At 40.6% G+C, this 26,586-nt stretch overlaps 1 protein-coding gene across 5 annotated transcripts in view; it reads left to right on the top strand.

Annotated features, from left to right (window-relative positions):
• Window positions 1–26,586, top strand: part of BRD4 (bromodomain containing 4) — a 69,783-nt gene that overhangs the window by 9,438 nt on the left and 33,759 nt on the right. For all 5 annotated transcript variants that reach the window (XM_079965902.1, XM_079965906.1, XM_079965905.1 and 2 more), the window contains exons 2-6: window positions 10,155–10,241; window positions 21,036–21,354; window positions 23,748–23,885; window positions 24,732–24,867; window positions 25,934–26,223. In XM_079965902.1, coding sequence (XP_079822028.1) covers window positions 21,070–21,354; window positions 23,748–23,885; window positions 24,732–24,867; window positions 25,934–26,223 — 849 coding nt within the window. In that variant the 5' untranslated portion in view covers window positions 10,155–10,241; window positions 21,036–21,069. The remainder of the gene's footprint in view (window positions 1–10,154; window positions 10,242–21,035; window positions 21,355–23,747; window positions 23,886–24,731; window positions 24,868–25,933; window positions 26,224–26,586) is intronic.

The raw sequence follows: 26,586 nt of genomic DNA on the forward strand, positions 1-26,586 counted from the left end.
GTTGGACACAACGCAAGTCGCAAAACCCACCTGGCTCATTTCTAACACTAGTTTGAAAGTAAAAAATAAATAGTAGGAACATCATAAGACCCAGTGGCCCATCCAGCATCCTGTTCTCACAGTAATCAAATCAGATCCCTGTAGCCCACAAGCAAGATTCAAGCACAAGAACACTGTCTCCTCCCATGGTTTCTAGCAACTGGTGTTTGGAGGCAAAACATGGGCTAGAATCTTAAGTTATGGGGCCTAGTTATTTTAAAACCTGTGTTTGCCAATATATTTTAAAATCGGGGTGCAAAGTATTTCTGATGCCTTCTGTCCAAGTCCTTTCTTTCACTGTGAAATCAGAGTGCAAGGTCCTTTTCTGATGGAGACGCTATGTCCCGAAAGCAAAGAAATGTGTTGGAACGCAGCATGGCTTTACAGAGAACTGAAGCATGACTTCGAAAGACTTGAGAATCGTGAAATATAAATAAAAACAATGCTTGTCTTCCTTGCAGGCAACTGAATCTGGTTTTATACTCATATTATCAAGTCATCTACTGAATGTGTCTGGGATTGTAGCAGGGTAGGCTAGCAACTACCATTGTTTTCCCCTGTTTATAAATGGTTTTGTGCTACCTGTCTTTATTTGCCTCTTCATCTGCAGACTTACCTCAGAAGCCTACGTCCTTTGCTTTCCTTCTGTTCAGGTGTAATCCATTCCTGTGGCCATGTTAATGAAATGCTCATCAAATAGTTACAGACTGTTGCATAATTTTTGCTTTGAGATAAATGAATCCTTGTATAATGAGCAGAGTTTTTGTTGCTGCTTGCCAAGAAGTATAGAGAACAAAGATGTCCATGCTTCTCAGAGTTCTGCACTATCACTCAGTAGCTTTTTCCAGCCAGTATCCGTGCTGTTTGTTTATTTCCATGTCCACATTCATTCTTGAATAGTTGTTAAGCATATTGGTATCAGTTCCCAATATAAAGCATGCTGGTTTGATGTGAGAGTGAAATTTGGATTAGTGGCTTATATCTAGGCAGCTCTGCAGGGCTGGGCATGTCTTGTGCTTCTATGCATTAGTCCATAGTTAATACCATTTCCACTGTGTGTGTTTCTCATTCATGCATACTGGGATAAGTGAATTGTTGTAAGAGGCAAGCAGTGTAGTTGACATCGTAGAATTGTAGTGCTAGTAGGGAGTCCAGTGTTCGAAATTAGGCAGGCGCGTTTTGCAACTGGTATGAGTCCAGTTGTGACCATATGGAGATCTCTGGATGCCAGGTTGGCGACTGGGGAAAGCAAAATGTCACTTAGAGAAGGACCTACATTGACTCCAGTATGTTTCCGAGCACAGTTCAAAGTGTTGGTGCTGACCTTTAAAGCCCTAAACGGCCTCGGCCCAGTATACCTGAAGGAGCGTCTCCACTCCCATTGTCCAGTGCCCAGGGCCTTCTGGCGGTTCCCTTACTGCGAGAAGAGAAGTTACAGGGAACCAGGTAGAGGGCCTTCTCGTTAGTGGCGCCTGAGCTGTGGAACGCCCTCCCATCAGATGTCAAAGAAGTACAGTAAACAACTATATGATATTTAGAAGACATCTGAAGGCAGCCCTGTTTAGGGAAGTTTTTAATGACTGATGTTTAATAATACAGTAGTAGTAGTAGTAGTAGTAGAAGTTTTTAATGACTGATGTTTAATAATACAGTAGTAGTAGTAGTAGTAGTAGTAGTAGTAGAAGAAGAAGAAGAAGAAATATTTTCCCTGAAGGTTGAGTTAGTTTTATTCCAGATTGTTTTATTTGATGTTTTAATACATTGTAAACCACTTTGAGATTTGTTCTTCAAAATACAAAGCAGTATAAAAATGCAATTAATCAAAATCATCATCCCATTGAGGGGGAACAACACCTAGACATTCCATTGTAGTGACTACAGCCCAGGTTTAAGGTGCTGTTTGGCAAATAGGTTATATATCTGAGTTTCTAACACTGGAAGGGACCCCAAGGGTCATCTAGTTCAATCCTCTAGTGAATAGACCATTGTGACAACTGTAAGCTAGATTTAAGGTGCCATCTGGTGCATAGCTTATATATCTGAATTTCTAACACTGGCAGTAGCCCAATTTTACCTTCTCCCAGAGCTTGATTGGGCACCCTCTTTGTCCTCATGTATATTTCCATTTCAAAATTATAGGGAATAATGTCAAGCTGCTGAATATTTTTTGTTTTGAATGGGGTAACTGGTCAAAATTTTATCTTGTTACATGAGCAAGTTAATAAATTGTGTGTTTTAGTAGCATATTGTGTATCTGATTAGTGCTTTAATACATACTTCAGTTGCCTTTTGGGCATGGGTCTAAAAAGTATTGCTGAATCTTGTATGCAAGTGTTAGTTTCCACCAGCCAGCTGTGAAGTTGAGTCCCACCATGCTAGCACACCAATAGCATTGTTACTACATACACAGCATTCTATACTTGTTTTAGAACTATAGGGAAATGAAGTGTTATGATGACAATATTAACACTATCTTTAGCTGTTTGTGATACCATACCTGTAAGCATAATGTTGGATTTTCATTGTGTAAGTAGTGATGCAATCTATTCATTTTTGTTGCAAACATTTCCTCCACTCCTGCTACAGATAATTGCTGCTTGAAGAGTGAGAGTGTGGGACTATCTGTTTTCAGAAGCTCAAGCCACATGGCCCTATTTGGTGGAAAGTATTGGAGTTAGACTTTTGCATGGCCAGTTTGTCTGAAACTGCTAGGATTTCCTTTGTGGAAGTAGCTAACATACAACATAATACATTGAGAGGAAGGGCCAGTTCAGATTTATCACTGCTTATTACTTACTTAACCATGCAGTCAAATGGAATAGTCTTTCTGCCCCCTGATTCTGGAGTATTTATTCTCACTCCACTCCCAGGCTTAATCATAGTTACCCGTTACATTGGCAGCCATGCTAATTACAGTTAGAGCTAACCTAGGATCCCACATAAGCCATGATTTGAAACAACATTTTGGAACTTGTTAAGTGGTATCTTTGGATGACCCTAACAATGGTTTAACTTGGCACGTGAAATGCATGTCAGAAGGAAGGAAGTACTCAATCCCATGGTTAAACAATTGGGAAAATTTCAAAGTAGTCTCATAACATTAATTTAGCACTTGGATTAAAATAAAAAAATCTCATCTGTTTGAGTTCTCTTTATAGCTAAAACTAGAATAATAATAATAATAAATAATAATCATCATAGCAACAACAACATAGCTGTCTGTCATTGGTACCTCTCTCTGTTGGGGGAATTCGCTAGTATATTAGATAATAGTACAGTGGTGCCCCGCAAGACGAAAAACCCGCTAGACGAAAGGGTTTTCCGTTTTGGAGGCGCTTCGCAAAGCGAATTTCCCTATGGGCTTGCTTCGCAAGACAAAATGTCTTGCAAGTTTTTCCGACTTTTTTCCCCTTCCCCCCCCTTTTTCTAAGCCGCTTATCCGCTAAGCTGATAAGCCGCTAATAGCGCTAAGCCGCTAAGCCGTCAATGGGCTTGCTTCGCAAGACGAAAAAACCGCTAGACGAAGAGAATCGCGGAACGGATTCTTTTCGTCTTGCGAGGCACCACTGTAAATGTTCAGTAACCATACATTTTGGTTGCATGTAATTTAGCATAACATTCCCTTAGTTAAAACTAGAATACTTGCAGGCCAATTATATTTCATACATATTTGCCTTTAATTGTTTCACTTTGAAAAACATGAAATGGGGAGGTTTCAGTTTCTGTGAACAGGTCATGGACTCTCACTACTTCTTTAGATACTGCCTGAGGTGATTATTTCTTCTTCCTAACAAGATAGAACATTATTATCTGTAACTTCATCTGCAATTTTACATTCACGCCACAAAGAGCATATCCATGCATCTGTGGATTGATCAACTGTTCATTAATGAAGAGGCACAAAGCTGTCTGCTGCTTTTATTTGGTGGCTAGGTGGAATAGGTCAGTAGGAAACTGAGTGAAGCAGTTGATGGGTTGCATCCACCCTGTGACTGTTTTGGAGATTTTTTAGATTTTTGCAAAGTTGAAGAACATCAAACAGATGGAGGACTTGAGTGTAAGTGACAGAGCACACCACAGAGCATGCATGTATACCAGTGAGGAGGTGGTGATGATGCGGAATCCAGTGTTGCACAAATAGAATTCCATTAACACAGTGGGGACATAATCTTTCAACATCAACAGAAGTAAAGTGTCCAAATCAAGGGATGTCATAGTCCCACTGTACAGTTGTACCTTGGAAGTCAAATGGAATCCGTTCCGGAAGTCTGTTCGACTTCCAAAACGTTTGGAAATCAAAGCACAGCTTCTGATTGGCTGCAGGAAACTCCTGTAGCCGATTGGAAGCTGCAGAAGCCCCGTCGGATGTGCAGCTTCCAAAAATAGTTTGCAAACAGGAACAGTCACGTCCAGGTTTGGGGCATTTGGGAGCCAAAATGTTCGAGAACTACGCTGTTCGAAAACCAAGGTACAACTGTATTAAGCCTTGGTTAGACCACACCTGGAGTACTGTGTCCAGTTCTGGGCGCCACAATTTAAGGAGGATATTGATTAGCTGAAATGTGTGCAGAGGAAGGCAACCAAGATGATTGAGGGTCTGGAAACAAAGCTTTATGAGGAATGGTTGATAATGTTGGGTACGTTTAGCCTGGATAAGGGAGATTGAGAGGAGATATGGCCATCAAATATCTGTCACATGGAAGATGGAGCAAGCTTGTTTTCTTCTGCTACGTAGGGTAGGACCGAAACCATTGGCTTCAAGTTACAAGAAAGCAGATTCGAACTCAACATCAGAAGGAACTTTCTGACAGTAAGAGCTGTTTGGCAGTGGAATGGACTACCTTGGAAGGTGGTGGACTCTCCTTCATGGGAGGTTTTTAAGCAGAGATTGGATGGTCATCTGTCATGGATGCTTTAGTTGAGATTCCTGCATTGCAGGGGGTTGAACTAGAGGACCCTCTGGATCCTTTCAAACTCTACAATTCTATGATTCTGTCATTCTTTCTTTCCTTGCCCCTGCCTCTCCCCCAGATCTGTTCCTGGGTAGATTTTGAGGGTGCAAGACAGTTGCGGGGGGGGGGGGCAGAAGAAAGGTGAAGTCTGGTTGTAGGAGTGGAAATCTATTCGGCTTACGTGCGAAGTTGGAAGCAACCTGTGATGGACATCAGCTGAGTTTGTTCTAATGGATCTGTTATAAGTGGTGAATGACCCTATTATAATCTGGGCTTTTCCACCCAGACAGAAAATCTGGCTGCTTGACCTTTTTAGGCCCATTTAGCTGGCCATTTGTTGCTCATGAGCTAAGTGGAGTTGGTATCCAGGCAGTTTGTCAGCTTTGTGGAGAGGCCTTGGGGGGGGGGACCTGTCTGAGGAGAGAAGGAGCAATGAGGACTTCTCTGTTTGCTCAGCATATGAGCGTTTCTTTATGTTGTGGGGTTGCTCAAGTATGTGGGGTGTGTGTTAGAGTAAGATATGTATTGTGTGTGTGAATATGCGAGAATTCATGTGGCGGGGGAGCAACAGGGCATGTGTTATTCCATTCTGTGTTATTCCACACTCCATGTTAGAAACCACAGGAGGCGTGAGTGTTCTGACAGGAAGAGCTGCTTGGCAGTGGAACAGACTCCCACAAGAGGTGGTGGACTCTCCTTCCTTGGAGGTTTTTAAGCAGAGGTTGGATGGCCATCTGTCATGGATGCTTTAGCTGAGATTCTTGCATTCCAGGGTGTTGGACTAGATTACCCTTGGATCCTTTCCATCTCTTAAGTTTCTATGATTCTTGTGCTCCATTTGTCATTGTGGGTTTCCCACAGGCCTTTGTTTGGCCACAGGAAGCTGGACTAGATGGGTAGTTGACCTGATTCAACAGGCTCTTCTTATGTTCTAATGTTCAAGTAAGGCTACTGTGTTCATTATTTGGGGTGTAGATGCATATAGCTGGCCCCTGTTATTAATGAATAAAAATGAATGGGTGAATCAAGTAAGGATTCTGCTCATTGTGTGATGGAACTTCCACCCCCCCCCAATTGTTTCCAGATGTGCTGTTGAGGGTTGGAAAACCTCCAGAGCATTGAGAGCACATTTTGAGGGTGAGGGTGCAGGAGGGGGATGGGAGGAAAAGTTCCTAATAGGAGCAGAAGTTGTTCTGTTTGCACAATAGCTTAGTAGGTTTCCACCCTAGATTTTTTCCTTAGAACTCCTGGTTTGGGGCATTTTCAAGTTTATGCATATTGGTTGATTAAAAATGTGAATATTTATAGATTAAAATTTCTTTGAGTTGATTTCATACCGTATTTACTCGAGTCTAATGTGCTATCGAATTTAATGTGCACCTTAATTTTTGGAACGTAATTTGGCCAAAAAAGTGAGCATTATATTTGAGTAAATACTACCCAATTTGTAACCTAATTCTTGCTTCCAGTAAGCTCATTTGTCATTAATATCCATAGGTGAGTTTTGCATTGGGGTAAATGTTGATGATATGTTCCTGTAAAATGGGGGGACAGCCTGGTGTTTTGAGTCAAGTCATATTTTAATAAATAGTGTGTATTCTTTCTCACACAATCACAGTGGAGGTATCTCTGAAGGGCATAACAGAATTCTGCTTTACAACCTTCCTTTTTAATGTGTACAAGCAGGAGTCTTTGTGTGCCACTGTTAAGGAATTCACGTAGAGGAGTGAAGGAGTGGACAGGAGATAGGAGGCACGCACAGAGACATCCCATTGACTGTAATGCTTACCTCTTAGTGTATGGAAGTGTGGGCAGGCAGACGGCTCTGTTATAGCCTGTGGATATTTCACCCATTCAGGAATGGAGCTTACCCTCTGTTTCTGAAAGTCCATACAGGCTTTTAAAAAAAAACCTTACTATTCTCTTTCTTTTGTAAAACAGTACAGCTTTGGGTTTCTTAGTTGTCCCCTTAATGTGCAGCATTGTACTGAAACGATTGACATTGAAGAGATGATGAAATGTGCAGCAATAGTACTGGCAAGGAAAACAAGTAGAACAACATTCATTCTGCCAGTAAGCTTGGACTGATAAGCAGTGCAAATATTAATTTGCAAGAAATCGAATTTGTCTACTACATCTTTAAAATTCCACTAACTTCTTTTGAGTAATATGACCTATTAGTTGGCAAGCTGTTGAAAACTTGAAACATTGGATGCCAAGAAATTACTTTTAAAATATGCAACTTCTATGGTGAGATACAAATCTTGGAAATAAGTGTCTTTCAAATAGAGCCACACAATTCAGTAACCCTGCACTTCTTTATCTTCTCTTTGGAATCACTGTAAGACTGACTTGGATTTATCTGTGAATTCTTTTAAACTTTTTCCATTGGTAGATATACTTGGTGTATTTGAACCTTAAAGATTGTTCCTAAGTGAAAGGCTGAACTATAGTTAACATTTTACAATTTATTTGCATAACAGACGGGAGTTTCAGAGGAAATACAGAGTGTTTTTCTATGGCTAAAACTTTTAAGTACTTGAGGTTTTTCTAATCTGTTTAAATTTAATATCTGTGCATTCCTTTTGAATGGGTTGCATCTTTTGTGGCACTGAACATTCAGAATTTGAAAGAAAATTGAAAAATACAGGCACCCCCCTGTTTGTGTGGGGGTTGTGTTCTCTGTCATTGCATGCATAAGCCTGTTCTGCCTCCTTCCAGGGCTGAAAACAGCACGTGTGTTGGTGGTCGTGCATGCCTTGGTCATGAGCAAAATGGTAGTTTGCTGTGTTGTCGTTTATGAAACATGTAAAGTAGTAAATCAAACACAGAAGGTCAGTTTACATATGCCAAGCTGTGGCTAGCTGTTAAAGGGATGAGTTCTCTTTCTCAGCACAGCCCACTTACTGAATTTCTTCCTGATTTGTAGAAAATCAGTTCATTGTTACAAGGAACTAACAAAACATGGCCTACATTTGCCCTGCAGACCAGGATCAGATCCCAGTCTGCAATCGTCATTTGTAGGACCAGCCCAAACCATGGTGGTTAATGGGGGGGGGGGGGAGTGGGACTTTGTTTTCAGACTTGTGAAGTGTTTACATGAGGTGGTGTAGTAATTGGTTCCCTTGTTTCTCTGAGTGATACTTAGCAGATAAAATCAGTGAGATAACTAACTTCATCAGGATCATTGCCAATAAATGGTTGACTCAAGGAAAGTTTGTAACCGGTTCAGATGCGTAGAGACACAATTGTGGGTAAAAAATATTTTAAAAGGTGTTGATGAAAGAGTTTACTAGATCATTGTGATATGATGTTTGGTTTCCTCCTTAAATAGAAGTCATTCACTATTGGCAGTTGAATAACTTATCCCAGGGCATGTGGTATACTTCTAAAGGTGTCATTCCTTGCCATGCTCTGTTGAAAGCCGTTAATGGTGCTGTTTAATACAACCATGATCACCCAAATCATGTGTTTTCAAGGCAGAATAGTATTATCACCTAACAGACTCTGGGATAGGTCAGTCAGTAGAGCACAAGTTTCTTAATCTTAAGAGTCATAGGTTCAAGCCCACATTGGGCAAAAGATTCCTGTATTGCAGGAGGTTGGACTAGATGTATCTGATGTTCACTTCCAGCTCTACAATTCTATGGTTTTATGAACATAAGAAATACCCTGCTGCATCAGGCCATTTTGTACAGCATTCTGTTCTCACCATAGCCAACCAGGTGCCTCTGGGAAGGCATTGTTGTTGTTCTTGTTGTTGTTAATATTTATGCCCCACCAATCGACTGGGTTTCTCCAGCCATTCTGGGTGGCTTCTAGCAATAGAAAAATAATAATGAAATGTCAAACATTAAAAAGTTCCTGATACAGGAACTTCAGATGTCTTCTAAAACTTGTGTAGTTCTTCATCTCCATCTCCTTGACATCTGGTTGGAGGGTGTTCCACAGGGAGGGCGCCACTACTAAGAAGGCCCTCTGCCTGGTTCCCTGTATCTTCACTTCTCGCAGTGGAGGAACTGCCAGAAGACCCTCGGAAGTGGACCTCAGGCTGAAAGATAGGGGTGGAGGCTCTCTTTCAGGTATACTGGCCTGAGGCCCTTTAGGGCTTTAAAGGTCAGGTACCAACAAGCAGGACCTGAGTGCAATAGCATTATCTCAATTTGTGATTCCTAGCAATTGCTATTCAAAGGCACAGTTCCTCCAAGTGGGGAAGTAAAACAGAGCTGTTGTGGGTGGTTGCTATTGTTAGTCTTATTCTCCATGACTTTGGCTAATGCTCTTTTAAAGCCACATTGGTGGCCATCACTAAATCTTGTGGGAGCAATTCCATAGTTCTAATATGTGAAGAAGTTCTTCTGTTTGTTCCAACATTCAACTTCATAGGATGGCATCAAGTTCTAGTGTTATGAAAGGGGGGGAAAGGCAGCCAAAAATAGCAAGTGGGTGGAGAAACTCCCCTATGAGCAAAGGTTATAACATCTGGGGCTTTTTAGTTTAGAGAAAAGATGAGTAAGAAGTGTATAAAATCATGCACAGTATGGAGAAGGTGAATAGACTAAAGCTTCAACATAAATGTTCAGGCCTCCCTTTCTGCTGTCTAGTAGAAACATGGGAGAAAAAAGACTAATGATTTCCTCTTTGCTATATTTACTCCAGCTCTGATCTGTTTGGTATTGGACAAGTAAATCCGTTTTTTAAGCCTTTACCCTTGGTAGTTGTGTTAAATGTGTCAAATGGTGGTAACTGCAGATGAACCGTAACTTCTAAGTCAACACAAATAACCACAATGGTCAACATAGGATTGTCCTGCATAGAGGTTACATCCATCTACAGCTGCCTACCAAAACAGCTCTAACTCTTAATGCTGGGGGCAAAAATTGAGATATTGTGAATATGTTCATACCCTGCTTATAAGCTTTACTAAAGGCATTTCACTGACCATTGATGGAACCAGAACTCTTTTGGGCTGGCATAGTAAGGCAGTTCTCACCTTCATAACATCCCTTTTCAAGATAGTGAAAAACCTGGAAATTACATGGCTGGATTTGAGCTTAAAGATGCTTCACAATTTCATAAGTTGAACTTGAAATGTTAAACTGTATTTTTGTTTCTTGATTTCTTTTTATTTTGTACTAATCTAATATTTTATTCTTTGTGCAGATTTACACTTCGTAGTTAAGTGTAAAAAATGGAGATTAGAGAGTGAAGACAGGAGAGAAATCAGACAAGGATAAACTCTGCCTCAAGGTAATGTGTTTGTATATATGTTACTTAATGTGTTTTTGTATATGAAAATTTGGTGTTCTGCTTTTGTGAATCCACCCTGGGTTATCTTGTGAGGCGAGGCTCTTGTATGTTAATGGTATTGGATGGCTGATAGTTTGAAAGAGTTTAAAATAATTTTAGATTTGGTACTAGTACAATGACAGCTGAGTGAGTCATCTTGTACTGATTATTTACAGTAAAATGTTGTTTTGTTGTGTGAGATTCTGATGTTTCTGGAAATTAGCAAGCTGAGTGGAAACGAGCGAATCTTGGAAACATCCTGGGACATCTCTACCAAAAAAAAAACTTAAACAAAAATGGCCTCATAAATGCTCTAACTAATGTTAATATCCAACAGAACAAATTCTAACTGGGAAGATGATAGCATAGAACTCTAAACCAGCAAAAATTACATAATTAACCCCAAAAGCCTTTTGAAAGAGCCAGGTCTTCACCAGCCACTTAAAGCAATATAATGAATGGGCCTGGGAGATCCCATTTTGGCAAAACATTCCACAGAGTAGGTTCTTCTTTGTCAGGAAGAGATGTAATGTAGTTGACGTACCAGCTAATGCTGGTAGAAAACACACCTTACAGCCACCACCTGCACATCAAACAGGAGTGCCAGATCAACAAGTACTCCCAAACTACCACCTGGAAGCATTTAAAAGCTTCATACAAAATATGAATATATTTGCATAGCTTCCAACAGCAACAGCTAAATATTAGGAAACATAAATTCACCCAGGTGGTTAAAGCTAGATGGACCCAATGGTCTGAATCCGTATAAGACAGCTTTCTACGTTCCAGTCTCAATCTTATTTCTACTTCTAAATGTTCCTTTTTATTTATTCAAGAGACTGTAAATAGGTAGTGAGGGTGGCATACCTGGCTTCTAGGTCTCTCATTGCCCATTTTTTTAAGGAGGCAAAATAGCATTGTTAGAGATCACAGTTGTCAACAATTTATGCCCATTTGAACAGTTTTGAGAACTTTTTCTAAAGGGAGCCATTCTTCTTTCTGCTCTTCCCTTTCCATCCAGTCCCCACTGTAACAATATATAATTGCTATCCAGAAACAAATTGATAATAGTAGTTGTAATCAGTTATGCACAAACGTTTTTTTGAACCAATGATGTACTGTTGCACAGTTTGGCTTAGCATTGTTATTAAGCCATCCTCTTTTGGGGTTAAAAACTACACTGTGTGGTGGTGTCACATCATGGTCCAGGCTAGTTACATCCTTGAGCAAGGAATTTTTTTGCAGAATACTGTATATGACTAAGGGAATAAAAATAAAAGCTGATAATACTTAGGGTAGGGTAGGTGTTGCTGGCAAGATGTTTGGCTATAACCCCTGTCATTCCTGACCATTGGCCATGCTGGCTGGGTTGGATCAGTGTTAGAGTCCAATAACATCTCAGAAGATCATGTTGGTAGCTGTTTTTCAAACTATAACACCTCTTCCATTTCTGATTGACAAATACTGTGTTTTAACTTTTTTCATGCCACACAGCCTCTGCTTAATGTAGTGTTTTTTGATGCCTGGGACATGGTGTAGAGATGCCCCTCTAGATGTTTTGGACCTGCTTCCTGAGGCTAATGGGAGGGTGGCAGGTTTGGGAAGATTTTTGGATAGGTGTTTCATGTATTAATGGTTTTGGCATGTATCTATGGGTTTTGTGGCTGATCCGCAAGGGTCCTTAAGTTGGCACATAAATACAACCAGGAAGGTTATCCAAGAGTAGAAAAGCACTGGCCTAGAAGCACCAGAAAGGGTAGAACATTCTTATATATCTCTTTCTGCTGGATTCCAGCAATTCAAGACCCTGTAACCTGCTAGACATTATTTAACCACATGTGAGGAGTTTGATATCAAGGATTACACTAGAAACCAATTAGTTGGAGTACTATAATAGCATACATAGGTTGTATCCAAAGTTAGTCATACTTAGAGTAGGTCCATTGACATTAATGAACATAGCTAACTTAGATCCGTTAGAGGGCCAGTGTGGTGTAGTGGTTAAGAGTGGTAGACTCGTAATCTGGGGAACCGGGTTTGCGTCTCCGCTCCTCCACATGCAGCTGCTGGGTGACCTTGGGCCAGTCACACTTCTCTGAAGTCTCTCAGCCTCACTCACCTCACAGAGTGTTTGTTGTGGGGGAGGAAGGGAAAGGAGAATGTTAGCCGCTTTGAGACTCCTTAAAGGGAGTGAAAGGCGGGATATCAAATCCAAACTCTTCTTCTTCTTCTAATTTCTATGGAATGATGATTTGTTTTATTGAATTAAGCTAAAGGTCAATCTAGCATTCAGGTTGTACGTATGGGGTGAGGGGAAAGGAAGCAGAAGTCTTGCTGCACAAGTGGGAATCTGCTTGCATGATGCTGGATGTCACCCCATGGCAATGGCCATTTCCTGTTGATTTGTTGCAAGGATTTTTAAAGTACCTGTGACCCACTCAAATTGTGTCCAAGAATTGACAGATGCAGCAGTGGAGAAAAAGAAAGTGATATTTATTGCTGAGCAATAATTGACCCAGTGGAATCGTTTCCAGAGACTGGGCGCCCCAGCTCTAGCACCCTGAGGCTTTATACCTGAGTACATACATGACATAATCGAATACAATCGCACACGGCAGCAAAAATAAAACCAATGAGTGCATTCAAGCCTTGCCCCCGATCATGTAAAGAGTTCCCTCCCAACTTCTACTTTCTTCAGTCTGTACATCAGTTTGACCTTTCTCCTGCTTTATGGTAAGAAAGAAAGGAAACCTAAGGAGAAAGGAACTTTAAACGGCCATTACGCTGTTGATAGCTCTCCTACGCAACATCTGCTATACGGGGACATTTGTGGTTAGTGTTTTCCTGTTTTAGCTGCTAAGGACCCTGCCTGGACAGGAGGAAAGTGTCAGCACATCAGATTTATTGCTTCCCCCCTTATGTTGGCGAGACATTGAGGACATAAGAAGAACAAGGGGAGAGAACTGGGGCAGAGGTCCTTTTGGATTTTTCAAATCTAAGCAATTTGCTTTAAGCTCTGCAAAAGCCTTCATGATTCAAGCATGGATTATATAAAATCATCATAAAGATATATGGTTATATATGGATATATGGATAACTGATTATATGAAAAGCATAAGGGTAAAATTCACCCAGGTGGTCCTGCTTCAGATTGACCCTAATACCTAGTAGATACTCATAAAGTGTTTAAATAGCAATATTCCCAGCGCTTTTGTGTGCTGTGCCTACTAGTCAGTAACTTTGTCCAATCCTTTTTTAAAGTCATGAAAGTTGGCAACAATTTTGCCATGCATTGTTGCAATGTATATCTAGATTTATTATGTCCTACGTGAAGAAACACCTCTGCAGCCTGGTTGGCACATTATGGTAACCCTAAGTTACAAACAAACTGGCTGACCATGAACAAGCTATGTTCTGGTGCAGGCTACTCAAATCATACTCTTCACTTTTGCCAAGGAAGGAAGAAGCAAACGACAGCACTGAGTTAGCATTTCATGCAACCTGTGGTTTATTTCTCTTTAAACAAACCATGAGGGGAAGCCAATACCTCTGTGCTTATTATTATGTGCAAACATGTCTTATGTTATGAACCCACTGCCATTTATTCTTATTAGACTGCTCTCACTTCCAGTGTGAGATAAATTTCTCTTCCCTCTTTACACATTATTCCATAGACCTTGATTAATTGATCCTATCATTTAATAACAGATAGGGTTGAATGGAATGCCTTCAAATATATTCAGATTTAGATTTGTATATGCAATATAGTATCTAGTTATATGACAAATACATAGACTAGAGTTGATAGGCTAGTTAATTTACTAGTCACGACAGTGTTTATTTGACCATAAATCAAATATTACCAAATATTCCATGAAGTCAGGAATTTCAAAATGAATCGTGTGATCATTTGATAGAATTGCAGTAGTGAGGGCCCCTTACTTCCCAACAATACAGGAATCAGGGCCTGTTACAATGTATTTACATAGGAACTGTCATTATCTGCCTTGTAACTTTTTTGCTTTTGTGCTTCCAGTTAAACAATTTCCCTAGCTGACCTCTTGCTTAACAGCAGCGGTCTCTGAACAGGAACAACTTACAGAGTTATAGGCCTTGAATTGCCACCATGTCTAATTTCATTGTGTGTGCTTGTGAAGGTTTTATGTTCTGTATGCAAACAGTGCATGTTGTGCTGCTCATAGAAATAACAGGTGACTGCCACAATTTCATGCTTTCATTTTGTGGTTCCCACTTTTGTGCATATAAGTCAGCCAGCCCACAGCAGAGAGAATACCAATTAGGTTTTTAAAAAGTTTATTAGCATCTAATTGATAGGTCAGGAGTGCTCTGATGGTGTTTCCTGCTTGGCAGGGAGTTGGACTCGATGGCCCTTGTGGTCTCTTCCAACTCTATGATTCTATGATAATATTTGACTGTTCAAGGGACCAGGAGTGGACCAGCTTCAGTATTCTATTGCCTTACTGTTTTGCACTAGAGTTCTTGTGATCTACCAATGTGTATTAAGTTATTAAGCACGACTGTGCACACAGGAACTCTTTAACAGTTGGGGCACAACTTAGTCACTTCTAAATGATATTCAGTATGCAGCTTGGCTTAAGGACACAAGTTCCTTGCTGGATCAAATCATAGTTCACCCTACTATCAGCATTATTTGGCTAAGAGTCCAAACTAGCTTCTACCCATTCTGCTTGGATTTCCTTTTCCTTTTTTGCTTCAGATGTTTAATAATCCCACCCCTTTGCCAGTGCATGAGAAAATGAGATGACAAAATGGTCCAATCACAAGACAGTGCAAAGGCAAAAACAAGTATATGTACGTGACTGCAATGTTAATGACTAATCCAATGCTCAATTTAAAAGTTATCACCTGAGTACTCAGAAGGAAGATGTGTTTACAGGTCCAGGTTATAGTCTGTGCTATGCGGAGCCCCTTAGAGGACCCAAGTGGCTTGTGCTAAGTGAGGACATTCGGTACTTGACCGTTGTAATCACCCTTACTTTCTGTGTGTTTATAAGAGATTGCCAATCCATTTTCTTTTGGGGGCAGGAGATGTATTTGTAATCATGTAGGCTTAAGAGACAATGGTTTGATTTCAAACTACAAATCAAGATCTGAAATCATTAAATCAGGATTAAACTACAGTCTCTCAACTTGGATATAACAGGAAATGTCATGGTACCCCTCCTTTTGTAACAATAAGAATGTCATGTTAGTCTGAAGTATTGATTTTCTTGCTGGCCATGAAATCTGCACATAGGGAATGAATCAGCTTGGTAATTGTATGCACTTACTCCAGGGATAGTTAAGAAAAACAAGATTCTGTTGAGGAACCTTGTAGGTTGACCTCTGTCCTTTTGCTTTTTGTTCAGTCAAGGCAAGTGTTGCACTTCTCACTTTTCTAGCCGAACCTTAGTTCTGGGTAATCATGCTAGGACATTAGTTTGATAGGGGCAACATGTAGTAATTATTCAGTCAACTCTCCTTTATTGACCTGGAGCAGCAATGGCCAACTTCTGCATTCTCTGGTGCTGCTGTGTGTTCACAGTTAATGATTATGTGTGTTTGTGCTGGAATCATTACATACAAAGCCAAAGGAGAGATGCTACAACAATAGTGTCAAATATCTATTTCTTTTGTACGTGTTTTCCACCGTGAATAAAACTGTTGGGGAAACATAACATGCATTGATTTAAAATTGATTGAAGCTGACAGAGGTTAAATAAAATAAAATACAGTTGCTCATCATTTCAGGTATGGAACTAAGTAGACCAAAATAAAAGGGTGGAAGCAGGATCTTGTCACATAGAAAGATTTAAAAGTTCCAAGAGGAAAGCAATATGATGAAAAAATAAGGAGCTTTCAGTCAAAGCTAAACCACTGAACATACACAGTGCATTGTTTTAGGGAACAGAGTGTAGAAACTTTCCATCCTTAAAACTGTTGTCTCAGAAGGCCTGTCTCCTGCTTTGAGAACCATAATGCACTAATGATAATTGTACCTTATATAATTTGAACCTCCTGTTTGGAGTGTGGAAGTGCATTAATTCACAGTTTATAGCAGTGTTTGTCAAATTTGTAAGAATTTCATTCAGTTTCTGCTAAAAGTAATTAAATCTGTAAGACAGGGGTTCTTAACCTGTGGTTCATGAATGAGCTTCAGGGGGTCTGTAAACTAGGTACAAAAAAAGAGATTTTCTATTGCAATAAAAGAAACGGTATGCAATATTTTGTGTTTAGGTGTGAGTCATGCTTCTGAGTAAACAAACATAAAGTTGCACTGTAGATTCAACTCCCAGTGTTGTATTGTGGCCACAGGCCAAGTGTCAAAGTAAAAGAAGAAGGAACAAACACCTTGGCTTCACAAGCCTGATGTAGGCAGTCATAAGGAAACAGAAAGCTTGCAAAAGGTAGAGTTGAGCCTCAGTACTGATAATAATGGTTTAGTGGTTTGTGCACAAGCTGGAATGAAGCCTCAGGCTTGTTTTGAAACTAAGTCTGTGATAAACCATAGTCCTGGTTGTAAGACAGCATGATGAGAAAGTAAAACTAAATGCTAGCAAAACCACCTAGCCGTATGGGAGGATGGAGTGTGTAAACCTGAGGTTGAGTTCATTCCAGTTTACACATGTAGCACTAAACCATGCTCTGGAGCTGTGTGCAAACTATACCAATACTGTAACTACATTCACAGGTCAGAGTAATCCATGGTTTAGCCTGTCAGGAACGAGCTTAGACAAACTTTAGGTTCAGTCACTTCCCTCCTCTTTCCATGTGGCATGGTTGCAAGTAGGAATTCAAAAGCTTTCATTTTACTTTTTATTAACCACCCCTTGTCATATTGTCAAACCTGACAAAGGCCCAGTTCGCATGCAGTGCTGAACCATGATTTAGCACTATGTTCATGAGCAGGAAGGGGACGCAGGTGGCGCTGTGGGTTAAAGCCTCAGCGCCTAGGGCTTGCCGATTGAAAGGTCGGCGGTTCGAATCCCTGCGGCGGGGTGCGCTCCCGCTGCTCGGTCCCAGCGCCTGCCAACCTAGCAGTTCAAAAGCACCTCCGGGTACAAGTAGATAAATAGGGACCGCTTACCAGCGGGAAGGTAAACAGCGTTTCCGTGTGCGGCTCTGGCTCTGGCTCTGGCTCTGGCCAAAGCAGCGATGTCACGCTGGCCACGTGACCCGGAAGTGTCTCCGGACAGCGCTGGCCCCTGGCCTCTTAAGTGAGATGGGCGCACAACCCCAGAGTCTGTCAAGACTGGCCCGAAGGGGCAGGGGTACCTTTACCTTTACCTTTTTTCATGAGCAGGAAGCAGTATGACCAAAGTCGCGGACTCACATACTTCCTTATCACCTCAAGCCGGGAGGAGAAGTTAGCTAGCATTTACTTTATTTTACAAAATCTTGGCATAGTGTTATATAGATAAACCAGAGATACAGACCACCATGGGCTCCTTGGGAGGAAATTTAATAAATGAAACTGGATAGTTAAACTTCATAACCCATTATTTGAAGTTGGCTGATCATATTATAGAGCTCAGACATAATGCGAAACTCTGGGTTGTTGAATTTGGAAGCAAAAGTTTATTATCTTGTAGCTACACCAGAGGAGAGGGAAGGGGCATCAGTGGATCCTAACACTCACCTATGCTTGGCTCTGTCACACAGAAGCATAGTTTGATGTCTGAATGTAGCTGCTGCTCCTGAGAGTGGCTAACTTGTTGCCCTTCAATTCCCTTCAGCTTCAGCCAGCATGATAGGGATAATGGGAGTTGTAGTCCAACGACATTTGGAGAGCCACAGGTTAGCCACCCATGGTTTTGAGATCAAGAAGGCTTGGTGCCTCCCTGTTGCAAATGTCTCCTTTGGCAGACAGGATCTCACTTAGGTGCTGCTTCAGTTTCTTTCATTTCAAGTAATTTTAATAACCAATTCACAGTTGTCATTTATTAGAAATTACATGTTGTTTATGGGAGGGCAGTTATGGCATTAACCGTCTAAGAAATAATAATTCAAATGCACAAATGATACAAATGATACACATAGTTTTATAGCTTGTGTATATAAGAGAATTTGGAAATTTGGGCTAGATTATTCTTTATGTGTTCCAGTCTTTTAGCACCCTCTCCTGACACTCCTTGTGTATTGCACTGTTTAAAAGGGATCTGGGCTGTTCGAGGCATTTCCTTAAAAAACATAAAAAAGAATTAAGTAGCATTTTTAAAATTGTGAGATAGTGTTTGAAGAATTTTTCTGTTTAAGACCGAAAACCGAAAATTTCCTTTTTATTGCTTTTTGATAAAAGAATTGCAATGGTGTTATCAGATTATTTCTGATATTTCATCATCACTTTACTATAATGTAATCATGTTGCTTTACAAATGTTAAAACAATAATAAGGTAACAAATAAAAAAACAAAAATAGAAAACAGACAGCAATTATATATCCTTAAAAGCAATGTCTTGCAGAAACCTGTTGAACAAAAACAGTTTTTGCTTCTTCCCTAAAAGCAAATGGGGGTACTGATTTAATTTTGTTATTCGATTTCTTACCCACCCTTCATTATGAAGGAAGATTTAAAAAATATAAGTTGGGCCATCCCTTGAAGTGTTCTGCACCACCAGGTGAAGTTATTCACAGTGTGGAAGAGTGGGAAGTGATACTTCTGTTACCTTTTCCACCACTGATGCCACTTTTTGATATGACAGTAATAGCTACTTTCCAACTGGTTCATGCTGGTTGAAGGTATGGTAAGGAAAAGGGAGTAGTGTGAGAATCCTGCTCAGTCAGACCACAGATCTATCTGATCCAGCTTCCTGTTTCCAACAGCAGCCAGCAACATCCTTTTCTTTCTTTCTTTGGTGGAAACTCAAAAGCAGCACATGAAGGCAACAGCTCTCCGCTATTGTTTGTTTCCCATAACTGCTATTTAAGGACATATGCAGTGTTTCTCAAACTTGGGCCCCCAGCTGTTGTTGGACTACAACTCCCATAATCCCTAGCTAGCAGAACCAGTAGTCAGGGATAATGGGCGTTGCAGTCCAACAACAGCTGAGGACCCAAGTTTGATAATTTTGTGTGGTAGAAAAAATTATAAATTAAATGTCATGTGAATAAGTGCTTTAAAAAAACAAAACCATTTTGAATCTACTGCCAGTTTAACCTAATGACTCTATTCTGGATTTTGAGAGGAGGAAAAACATCATTTGACATAGTGAAAGCTTTTATAAACCTGTCCCACTGTAGCCACCCAAAAAGCCTGAAGCATTTTAGCCTTTCCGTGTAAGTGAGGGTGTTCTAACCTCCTAATCATTTTATTGGTTTTTCTTCATCTTTTCCAGTTCTAACCCTTTTGAGATGTGTTAACCAGAACTGAATACAATGTTCCGAATATGGCCAGTTTAACTTTAATGAACAATAGCTAAGTTTCCACTGTACGGGAGAAAAATTGAGATTTTTGCCATGAGTAAACAACAGTCCAGAAAGAGGGAAGGGAAAAGTTATGCTCACTGCTAGTTGCAGCTGTTAAAAACTGTGTGGCTTTGAATAGAGATGTATTTTATGGAAAATGTGGTATATAAATCAATTTACCGCGACTATCCTGTGGCAATCATGAGGAGGACCTTTTCAATTGTGGCACTCACCCTTTCCTTTGAAATAGGACAAGTGCCTACTATTGGCTTTGGGCAGTTCCTAAAAACTCACCTTTTCTCCTAGGCCTTTACTGAGCATTAATACAGATAGCTCCCCATTTACCTGGGGGTTGCATTCCGTGGCACCGTGCACATCAGTAGGATGTGCATAAGCTCACCCTGCTCCTAGCTGATGAGAAATGCAAAACCAGCTATACATGGCAGTAGCAGTAAGAAACAAGGGAAGCAGGCACACTCCATTGGCTCCACTGAAAGACAAGTTCCTTCGGGTTCCTCCTTTTCTCAACTTCTTCTGCCGGCAGCTATTCCATAAATTTTCTGCAGAGGGAGAGATGGAAAGCAGGACCACTCAGTCGACTCAGCTGAGACCAGTTCAATTTGGCTCCCTCTGTTCCTGAATTGTTTCCATTCCAGTTGGTCATTGAGGACTATTATGTACCTTTAAGAATTGTTTCCTGAACATGCTTGCCTTCCTCTTCCCTCCTCATTGTTTTCCTTTTGTGTCATTTCTTTTAGATTGCATGCCTGTGAGCATAGACTGCCTTTTTATTGATCTTATGTAGGCTACTCTGAAGGTCTTTTCATTTGAGGAGTGGGGTAAACATGCTTTAAAGGCATTTTTTGTGAAAGACTCTGAGTAACATCCAGCTATGGCATCCTGCTGATGCTGTGAACTTGTGTAAAATAGCTTCCCTTTCCTTTGCTTCTTTCTGTAGCCCCTTGTATGCTGCCAAAATCTGTTTCTGGGGCTGGGGGAGTAGAAAGGAAGGTCCTGGCATGCTTGCTAACACAGCGTTGGATCTTGTTCATAGGGAAAATGTTTAGTAAAGTTTGGCGAAGAGAAAAGATGGATTATACTAGAAGACTCCACACCTGCTTTGTTCAGGGTATTCTGATGGTTTGGTTGCTTGCCTAGTGTAGGATTTTACAAAGTAAGAGGGTGAACCAAGCTACATACTTGTGTGGGTGCATTTTTTTTTTAACTCTGTGCAAATGGAAGCAAGCACAAAAAAAATACGTTTTGTGTACAAATGTGTAGTTAACCTTATCTGACCCATGTTTAATATTGTTGCATTTGCTTTACAGAGTGCCTAGTGGAGAATGCAATGGGATCAATAGCATGTCTGCGGAGAGTGGCCCAGGGACAAGACTGAGAAATTTACCAGTAATGGGGGATGGACTAGAAGCTACACAAATGTCTACAACACAGGCACAGGGCCAAACCCAACAAGGCAATACTGCAGCTAATAACCCACCTCCACCAGAGACCTCAAATCCTAACAAACCCAAGCGTATGACCAACCAGCTGCAGTATCTGCTCAAAGTGGTGCTCAAGACACTATGGAAACATCAGTTTTCATGGCCTTTCCAGCAGCCTGTGGATGCTGTCAAACTAAACCTCCCTGTAAGTATAGACTTAAGAGACTTAAAAGAGCAGCAATGTATCTTATCATTTAGTGGTGTGAGAGGGCAAGGGGTGGGATGCTTGTGGAAGATGGGCAGTGAGGAGCAACCCAAAGGTGGAAAAAAATGTGTGTGGCAGCGGAATTGGCTAGGGGGTCAACAGGAGAGGAATAGAAATGTAGTTTAATGGGGACTGAAATAAACATAAACGTTAGAATTTCTTCAAAGTGTTGAAGGGACTGGGAACAGGACTAAAGAAAGCATGCGGTCAGCTGAGATTCAAAAGTACTGAATATTATAGGACAAAGGGGCATCAAATGGGCCTATAGTAAAGTGAGGGAAATAAGTCAGATAATGTGGAGTAAGGAGTAGGCATGTGGGTGGGGAGAAAATGAAGCATGAGAGCAGCATATATTATGCTCAGTGAACTAAATTTCATAGGAAGGATGCTTGATACAGCCTGAAGGTGAAGAAGGGCTATCATCTGGTGTGCCCATCCATATTTTCAGTCGCCATTGCTGGTCCCCAACATCTCTCCCCGTATTGTGTATCTAATGTAGACATAATTCCCCTGGGTAGGAGTTGTATTACTTTGGGCTTGATATAGCAGATAGCACAGCATTTGTTTTCAATTAATTAATTAATTGTGGCAGCAACATTTATTTGGATGGTAAGAACAAAAAAAATTCCTTCCAGTAGCACCTTAAAGACCAACTAAGTTAGTTCTTGGTATGAGCTTTCGTGTGCATGCACACTTCTTCAGATAGTGTATCTGAAGAAGTGTGCATGCACACGAAAGCTCATACCAAGAACTAACTTAGTTGGTCTTTAAGGTGCTACTGGAAGGAATTTTTTTTGTTTTGACTATGGCAGACCAACACGGCTACCTATCTGTAATTGGATGGTAAGGTTATTTTATCATTATTGTATGGGAGTATTCTTATTTGCTTGATGCTTAGCTTTCCTCGTATCAAACCTAAATAATTGCTTTGGTTGGCAAATGGGAGGTTTTATTTTCAGGTTTAGTTTTTGAGAAAGTACCTTCCTTCTTCTGATACCTTATTAATACTTGGCTTAGATTTGCTATGCCTCCATGATTTATCTTGTTAGTTATCCAAAGGGTTCTTCTGTGGGAAATCTGAAAATAAGACCTCCGAGTCTACTCACTAGCTAGCCAACAGGCCATAGTAATGTGGACAGTGATATGCTGCTGCCCCACCACTCAGGGACCATTTTATTCAGCTGTATTACTTAGGCAGTGTGACAGAAATCTTGCAAGCTGCTTGAAACAACATTCCTTTGTTGGAGCACTCCTAAATAGATTTCTCTGCATGCTTGGTCAGTGGTCAGCTTGTATTCTTCCTAGTCAGGATATTAGGTTGATTTTAAGAACTGTGATGGCCAGTGTAACTATCCTGATTTCATGGGCCTGATTCACATCATTCCTGTGCTGCGCAGCACTGCATGGTGCCACAGGGATGCTTCTGACCATGAAATTGTTGAAAATTTCTGTTGCCAAAGAAAGAACAATTAAATAGCTACCAGAGCCCTTTGGAAATGTTACAGAGCATGCCTACAGGGCTACTTCATTGCCTGACTACTAAAGCTATACGTATATGTAGTTCAGACATATCCCTGTCTTTCAGTATGTCCTGTTGTTGTTGAAGACTAGCTAACTAAACTGGTGGTCTAAAAAGAGAACTATTGAAAGGAATTGTGAGCTGCAGCCCCAGAATCCTTCCCAACATTAGAAATGTTGTTTTAAAAGTTCTGGTTTACATTGTTTACTGGGTGCAGATACCTTACTTTGTTTGAGCAGACAGCTGATGGTTTTCCATATTAATTGTCATGAAATTTGGGCTCTATCAGCCATTAGGTGTGCGTCTTTCCTTTACATTAAAAGCCTGTTTTAAACCCAGTATCACAGAGGAACTGAGGGTTGAACTAGATAGGACTATGTCTTGACTTTGGTTAAAAGTAGCTATGGAGGGATAAGGATTTAAAATGGGTTTCTTTTACCCATGTGCCCCCACACCAGTCCCCCAATGGATGTTGCATCTGAAGTTGCCATTAGCCACAAAGGGTGTAAAAGATGTGAATAATATAGCACTAGTGTGTCTGACTGTATAGAAGCAGTTATAAATAGATATTACAATAGCTAAGGATCAAATGTTGAATGATTTCCCTCTTTGTCAGTTGTTTTGATAAGACTCTGAATGCTTCTAGGTTTAAAATTATTTTATCTTCTAGACATTGTTACTAAATATGTTGACATATTAATTATTAGAGTTGGGACAGAGAGAAAATTTATAAGCTTTTCTACCTGAAAGGGTTGAATGCAGTATGCCTGCTAAAATTTTCAGTTATAATAATTAGTCTTCTCTGTTGCCACAGGATTATTATAAAATTATTAAAACTCCTATGGATATGGGAACAATAAGGAAACGCTTGGAGAATAACTACTACTGGAATGCTCAAGAATGTATCCAGGACTTCAATACAATGTTTACAAACTGTTATATCTATAATAAGGTATGTTGTCTTCATATATTTGGGCTTTCAAATTATGTGTCTGTGACATCGCATGAGACTTTCTCTCACGCCACAGTATTTTCCTTCTTCTACCTGCCCTAGAAGCAACATTTCTTTTAAAATATATTCTTTATTTAGAGAAGATAAAATTCTTCACTTTTAAACGGTTTTCAGAATTGAGATTTAAAACAAGCAGGTTCCAAATGTTTAACTCTGATAAACTTGTCTGCCTTGAAATTTTTTTAAAAACAACAACAACAAAAAGAAACAAGATATAAATCTCTACAACAAAACAATATTATTGAATCCATTTTAAAAGCAGATATAAGTGTGTATGTTACTTTAGTTATATAATGAAATACAGTGAGTTGGGGGGCGAGAGCTGTATGCTGGCAAATACTTGAATGGCCAAATTTGATTTGGAAAAAGTCAAGTAGAACCCAGAAGTGACTACATTAGACACAGTGTAGAATATGATGTGGTTAAAGGGAACCCGAAGCCACAGGGCTTTTAATAAAAGCGTGCAGCTTGGAAATTGCAATCTAAAAGCTCTGCACGACGTCTTAAGATCACATTGCAATAAATACATCCGTATCAAGGGCTGTGTCCAGTCTTCATCTTAGGCAGAATAGACCTGTTGAAATTTATAGACATGATTAACTTAGGTCCATTAATTTCAGTGGGTTTGCTTTGAATAGAATTTGGAAACAACCCCAGAACATGGCATCCAACACATCCAGGCATCATTGATACGAATTAGGCAGATTTATTGCCACGTCATTCTGTTATTTCCATGCTATTAGAGTTATGAATGTGTGTAACCTCTTACATTTTTTGTTTGTTCAGCCAGGGGATGATATTGTTTTAATGGCAGAAGCTCTAGAAAAACTTTTTCTGCAGAAAATATCTGAAATGACACAGGAAGAAACTGAAATTGTTATAGTCCAGACAAAAGGAAGAGGACGGGGGAAGAAGGAAACAGGTACTGATATTGGGACTGCCCATTCAGATTGCAGGGGTTTTTTTTTTTTTTCTTTTGGACTAGCCAATGCTCACTGTCATTACTTGTGTATTTGAATAGGGTGGATTAGCTTGTACTTGAAAGGAACTTGAGTTTGTGTGTGTGTGTTTCATGTACCTATAGTATCCAAGAGAATTACCTAGGGTCAGCAAGTAACAATGCAGAAACATCTCTTAAACAAAGCATTGACATCAACCACTCTCTTTGTCTTGGGGTGGGGGGCAGAATCTATCCCTGCTAATAGGCCCTCAGCCTGGGAAAGTGGAGTATAGGTTTTCCAATGTACAGGGTAACAATACTTCCCATGCCTCTCCCCCAACAAACCAAAAACTATCCAAATAGAAGGCTGTCACTTTAAGAAGAGGTAGGAAATCAGTATCTCCAAATTCATGTACAGTTTAGCCCCAAAACATCAATCTCTATAAAGAAAGGAAAAACAGTAACACGGGTAAGCAAAAATTCATTATAATTGTTTTTTTTGGGGGGGGGGATATGCCCTGCACCCCAAAGGCAGTCCCAGAAATAGCCACAGCAGTCACTGTTGCTCAGCTGATGATAATGAGCCAGGTAATGAGGCTCCCAGTCACACAGGCAGTCCATTTTCCCACCTCTCTCCAGCGCCTGCAAGGCATAGCAATGGTTTCTCCTGGAGGCACAGAAGGCCTCCAGCAGCCTCCAGCTTTGTCCACACTCAACTAGTCTTGCTCAAAGTCCTTGAGCAAGCAGGTCTAGCTTACAAAAACAAAACAAAAAAACCAGTTCTGGAAGCAACACTGAGAATGGTCAGCCTGTTGCGCAGCCAGCTGAAGATAATGAACCAGGTAACTAGGCTATCAGCCAGCTGAAGATAATGAGCCTGGTAACAAGGCTTTCAATTTCACAGCCTCTTGATTTGCCTACATCTCACCAGCATTTCCGTGGCATAGCAGTGATTTCTCCTGCAGGGGGTTGGGCTATTTGAACTACGTTTTTGCATGTGTTGAGGTTTGCTGGGTACATCACATGACTATGCTTCCTTTTCTAACAGTTACATCCAAGGCTGGAGCATCAACGGTACAGAATACAACTCAAGCATCATCCCCACCACAGACGCAGGCTTCACAGCCAAATCCTCAGCCGGTGCAAACAACTCATTCCTTTCCTTCTGTGACCCCTGACCACATTGTCCAGACGCCATTACCAACGCTGGTGCCTCCCCAGCTTCCCCCACCACCACCTCCCCAGCCTCCCCCTCCCCCTCCCCCTCCTTCAGCTTCTGTCCCCCAACCCATTCAAACACACCAACCAATTATCCCAACTGCTGCACAGCCCATGAAGGTGAGTAAATTACAGCTTTGCTCTTTTGTTTCATTATGGCAAGTGACAGTTTTAGATGAATAGGTGAAATGGCTTGCCAAAAGCTATATTGATCCAGGGCATATTTCTGCTTAAGGTTCTCTCACTACATTCTTGCAGAGTTAGGACTTCCCCCCATTTAAATTTTGTTTGCCTGTAATCTTCTACCTCTGAAGGTTAGAGAGCAGGGTTATATTAGAATATATGCTGTGCTTGTAGAAGACCCAAGTTCTATCCTTGGTATGTCTCCTTTGGGTCGGGAAAGAATTCTGCATGAGACCAATGGGAGCGGTTGAATCTCAGTGATAGAGCCCATCCTTTGCATTCAGAAGGTTCCAGGTTCAG

This window comes from Podarcis cretensis (genome assembly GCF_951804945.1).
Source record: "Podarcis cretensis genome assembly, chromosome: 2".
Classification (NCBI taxonomy): Eukaryota; Metazoa; Chordata; class Lepidosauria; order Squamata; family Lacertidae; genus Podarcis; species Podarcis cretensis.